The sequence below is a fragment of the Penaeus monodon genome, chromosome 11, assembly GCF_015228065.2.
Source record: "Penaeus monodon isolate SGIC_2016 chromosome 11, NSTDA_Pmon_1, whole genome shotgun sequence".
In the NCBI taxonomy this organism is placed as follows: Eukaryota; Metazoa; Arthropoda; class Malacostraca; order Decapoda; family Penaeidae; genus Penaeus; species Penaeus monodon.
In genome coordinates, this window is record NC_051396.1 from 8,786,171 (window position 1) to 8,792,148 (window position 5,978).

Consider the following 5,978-nt stretch of genomic DNA (forward strand, 5'->3'; position numbering starts at 1 on the left):
TATATATATATATATATAATATATATATATATATATATATACTTTAGTATATATATATATATATATATATATATATATATATAATCAAATACATATACATGTATATATATACACACATATTTATGTATGTATATATACATATATATGTACACACACACACACACACACATATATATATATAATGCAAGGAAGAGGGAAGTGTGAGGAGGGAGGTAAGGGGGACGGAGGTGAGGAAGGAGAGGTTATGGAATTGTAGATGTTACAACTGCGTCACACTTTACATGTTTGAATATCTTCTCGGCTAAAGGATACTACTCTATAAAAGTCAAGAGTAAACACCATAATTAAGTACTTGATAATGCATAATAGTGCCAAAAATTAGAGCAGGGTATGAAACAGACTGCTAAAGTGCTATACTGATCTGCCTATTTGTTTTAAAGATATTTGCAAAAAAAATATGGGTTAAGGCCTGTGAAATGCACAGTAGCATGCTACAATAGCTATATCATGCTATACAACAGCACCTCTCAACCAGGCAACCATCTGTATTGGAAAACAAAATGCATAAGAGATTGGATTACCTTCCAAATCTCCTATTCAAGAATGTATTCAACCGCACTCATTGCTATACATAAAACACAACCATCGAACGTCTTATTCTGACATTGCCAACCCTAATATGCTTCGTCTATGCAAACTACTCAAGTGGACGTGAAAAAGATCTTTAACAAATTTAGCAGAAAATATCAATAAAAATGATGATGATAACAATGACAATGAAAAGAATAAAAAAACAAAAATATATAAAACAAAATAAAATAAAACAAAATGAAAATACAAAACAAACAATCCCAGGAAAAATAATCATCAGTAAAATAGCTAAACATATTACTACTGCATCTACTGTTATTATCATTAGCTACTACTACTACTACTACTACTAATAATAATAATAATAACAACCATGATAATAACAATAACCATGATAATAATGATAATAATGATGATGATGATGATGATGACAATAATGATATTAGTAATAATAATCGTAATCATTATCATATTAATAATAATAATCATAATAATAATAATAATAATAATAATAAATAATAATAATAATAAATAATAATAATAATAATAATAATAATAATGTCTTTAAAACAGCTACACCTCAACATGTATATTCTCTTTAAGGGAATTTAACAGACACATTGATCTCTCCAAGCTGATAAAGGAAACCAATAACAATGGGAAATGCTTTTAATATCAACCATTATCAGTTCCGAAGAGAGTGACATATGCAAGTTAACATAGTCTGAAGAACCTAAACCATATTACTACAAAGTTATAAAAAAAAAAAATGCTAATCAGAATCAACTCAGCAACATGAATACCAAATGAAATATACATTTTGTTACCAATCTCCTCTAAAGGATACATACCATAGAAATAACAAACATTTCTCAGTCAAAATACAAGAATAAATCATCAGGTTTGCCCCCCCCCCAAAAAAAAAGGGAAGGCCTGATGCTCCACATATTAATAAATCTGTAACAATATCCAGGAAACAACAAATAATAAAGGAAGGAAGTAATTTTTAAAAGTGTTTGATACAGATAATAAAATGATTGTACTGATTAGTTAGAGCTGGTATTAACAATTCCTCACTCCCTCTAATAAAAAAATAATGTACCAACAATGTTAAAATGATAACTTTATCATTTTTATTCAATGGCCTACTAAATAGTAAACAACATTCCATTACAACAGAACTGATAAGTCTTATCTCCTTTATCATAAACTCAAAACATGACAGGACCTTATTTAATCATATCAATGACAATTACATAATACAACCTACTTTCAAATGCCTTGCAAAACTAACTACATTACCATGAATGCAATAAAAGTATTAGCTAACTTCACCAAACTTCCTGTTATTTAGAAAATGAAAATCATATAACATTTTATAAATTTATCCTTTCAGATATAATGTCTCCCATCTTAAAGTGCAAAAACTAGTAAAAAAAAGGTTTCCAAATATTTAAAGGTTCTCAACCCGTACAATTTACAGTCATACATAAACTCTATGCGTTTGATAATCTTAGTCCATCTCGAGCTGTTTCTTTAAATGTCTGTATATTCAAACAAAACTGCTCTTTTGGATATTCCATAACAATGTTCCCAACCCTTACCTTAGGATATTAAGTGCAAATACTATAATCAATTAAGTGAGTAGCATTATATCTCTTGAATGTAATACTATTGTGATTCCAATATAATCTTATACCAGTACGATTCCTGAAAGAAGAATTATTAACAGTTCAAAAGACAATATTTGTACCTGTAAGGAACTGACTTTTTGAAAATGTCATTTGTGAATATTGCATATGTATACTCACTGTTATAACCTTCTTAGAAAACCAGACTCTATAAAGACTACAAATCGTATATCAAGTCTCTATTTAGAACATTATTAAAAAAGACAAATATATTGCCACTGCTACAACAGATACTCAAGCCAAATAGGCCTATACCTGTTGACATCTAATTTAACGTACCTTACTTCTTTATTCAAGTGTTTTTAATCAAATGTACTAAGAAGAAAACTAACAATTCACTCAATTTCAAGGGAGGAGTAAACAAACACAGATTAGTAAGATCCATATCTCATTATGCCCATTAGCTACTGCGAGGCACTAGCTACTGCGATTCAAAGACTGACATTTATCTTTTCTTTTCCATTAAAATATTTTTTGAAACTTGCAGATACATTTTTATTATAAAAATGCTTAAAATCCCAATGTTTTATGGGAATTTGTTTAACACACAGAGACACACACACACACACACACACACACACACACACACACACACACACACACACAACACACAACACACACACACACACACACACACACACACACACACACACACACACACACACACACACACACACACACCCTAATTAATGAAGCCAACAGTATGTATAAATGCATTGCCAGATGTGCGTTCAGTAAATATTTAGAAGACACCTAACATTCACAACTGGCCTTGTACTGATCAGTACTCTGGCAAATGCCAGCAAAACTTCACTAAATATTTGTTTTCAAGATTTTGGAGATGTCCCTGGCAAATAACTGTCAAATAGGGAACCATCTTGCCATAATACATGTGGTGAAAGGTTGGTGTGTTCTGACAAAATAAACTGTGGAAGCCATTAGTAATACTGATGCTGTGATACTAAAGGATTGGATTTAAGAATAAAAGCCTTCTGTCATTGATCGTGATACATTTTCTGGGGATCTGAATAAAGCACAGCTAATCTAACCAATAGAAAAGAGTTATACTTTGAAAACCTTGGGCAATACTAATGCAAATAAAAAAAGCTGGTTTTGAAGGCCCCTAAAGGTCTCTTTATAATATTTACTGTAAATTCTCATATAAGACGAATATTAAATACTTCTATCATACAGGCTTTCAAATTCTAAATTAAAAAAGAGAATAAAAAAATCTTAAATGCAGTATTCACCATCTGCATCAGAACTTCCTACCAATGTACTTACAATCCACAAAACTGCAAAAATAACAACATGATCCATCAACCCACACTAAAACACTGAGCCATTCGCTCAAACCATGAATTAACCCAGGCCTACGTCCCCCTGACATGAAATAATTGCCCTTGATATCGCACACGCACCCACGCTTAGGCCTACTCCCTTTTAAAAAACACCGCACGACCGAACACGATTCCGACCGCAATAAAAAGGTAAAAGGAACAGAAAAATCCCTTTATTTCAACATTATAATAGTAATGATGAAATTTGCAACGTTAAAACAACACCTATCTCTCTCTCTCTCCATCTCTCTCTCCCCGGCGTAGGCCTATATCGCCGATGTTTACGCCTATCGGTCACTCTTGCCGGTCCCGTCAACGGAGCCATGGCGAGACTAGTGCCTTAATCAATCTCTTTTTTTTTTTTCTGCCCAGAATGCCCAGGTCGATCAGCCTCCCTCGCTCCTCCGTCCTTGCTACGGCTATACCCACCCTCCATCCCCTCCATCTCTTCCCCGTCCCGTCTCACGAGATAAAATAAACAGATCGAAACAGAAAAGGAATAGAGAAGTTAAAGAAAAAGAAAAAATATAAAAAAAAACACGGAAAAAAAGCACATGTCGTAAAACAACCAACAAGAAAGGAAGAAGAAGGAAGAAGAAGAAGAAGAAGAAGAAGAAGAAGGAGAGAGAGAGAGAGAGAGAGAGAGAGAGAGAGAGAGAGAGAGAGAGAGAGAGAGAGAGAGAGAGAAGAGAGAGAGAGAGAGAGAGAGAGAGAGAAAAGACGTGAATCCCGAGCAAAATCACCACGGAACGAGAGGCTCCTCGGGCGTCTGCGTGGTGGGACGTTTTTCATCAATATATCAGCTTCACCGTCGCCCGGCCGCCCGCCACGGCACTCGCTCCAACACGCCCTTTTGCACGCCCTTCCCTCACCCTTGGGCTCAACCCTTGGGCACACTTGGTTGTTCTCTCTCTCTCTCTCTCTCTCTCTCTCTCTCTCTCTCTCTCTCTCTCTCTCTCTCTCTCTCTCTCTCTCTCTCTCTCTCTCTCTTTCGTTTTCCTCCTCGACCATTCCTCTCCGAGGGAAGCGGCTCGAATAGTCATCGATAAAACGATGATGCCACCAAAAACTAGCTGATAAAATGATGAGAGCAAACATGAAATGATGATAGAAAGGGAAAAGAGTGAACATGGAGGAAGGAGGCGAATAGGAGAGCCAGTGTTCCCTCTCTTAAGGATCCGCACCCTTAACCTTGGCATCAGAGAAAATGGCTCAGACGTCGCCCTCGACCTCGACTTCTCCCTCCCTCTCCTCTCTTTATCGCCTCCCCCCTTTTGTGTATTCACTTCTCTGCTGTTGCCTTTTTGATTATCCAATCGACCTCTCCCACTACCCAATCCCTCCCTGACAGGAGAAAATGGCTCAAGACGTCGACTTCTCCCTCGACATCTCACCTCCCCCTTTCCCCCCTTACCTCTTCTCCCTTTCCTTCCTTCCCCTTTCATCCCCTCTTTCCCCACCGATTCCTCATTTTCAAATCGACCTCTCCCCGCCCCCCGAAGGAAACCCCCTTTAAAACCCCATCCCCTTCCACTCTCAACTCGCCCCCCCGTTCCCTTACCTGCGGGAGATTGGCGTCGAGCTGTCTCTGCAGGCTGTCCCTCTCCTTCTCGAGCTCCTGGTACTTGGTCTCGATCTCGCTGAGTCTCTCCTGCGTCTCCCTGATGGTGTCGAGCAGCTTGTCCCTCTCGTCCAGCATCGACACCATCAGCTGCTCGAAGTTGGCGTCGTCTCCGCTGAATTGGGAGCCCCGCTGAGAGATGCTGTCCTCAGCGATGGTGGGCATCACGTCACACATCATATTCCACATGTTGGATGGCTAGAGGAGGGTGTCGAATCGTAATTTCTCTCTCTTTTTTCCCCCCTTTTCTTTCCTTTTTCTTAACTCTCCCGAAACAAGCCTTTCGTTAATCGACTCACCATCGACTCTCCCACGATCATGCTATAACCTCTGAGCTATTTTCACCCTCATATTCGATCCCTAAGCTTTCAGAGGACGGATCCACCTCACACAGCCACCATTCAAGAGCTCTTTGCACCACATTATGCACTCGGTAGAAGTAATATCATTCAGTAATCACAAAAATCCGCTGCGAGTCCGCCCTGCCCGCTATCGAGCGTCGGCCATTTTCGAGACTGACTCCTGCCGCGCGTTCGAGCATGGATAATATATCCTGTGGTCTTTTATTTCGAATTTCTTCTCCTCCTTTTATTCTATTTCGCCATTATAATACAATTTTAGGTAAATTATCTCTTTTAAATTATTTATTTTTGTGATATTCCACCATTTTTCAAGAGACCGACTCTATCCGCGCGTTCGAAGCTAGCTAATATGGCCAGCGGGCTTTAATTTTAA

The 5,978-nt window shown here is 37.6% G+C and overlaps 1 protein-coding gene across 1 annotated transcript in view; it reads right to left on the bottom strand.

Moving 5' to 3' along the window:
- LOC119578719 (liprin-alpha-2-like) overlaps positions 1-5,769 on the bottom strand; it is a 65,292-nt gene extending 59,523 nt beyond the window's left edge. The window contains exon 1 of the mRNA XM_037926321.1: positions 5,184-5,769. Within this exon, the coding sequence (XP_037782249.1) occupies positions 5,184-5,432 (249 nt within the window). The 5' untranslated portion in view covers positions 5,433-5,769. The remainder of the gene's footprint in view (positions 1-5,183) is intronic.
- Positions 5,770-5,978: the final 209 nt, after the last annotated feature.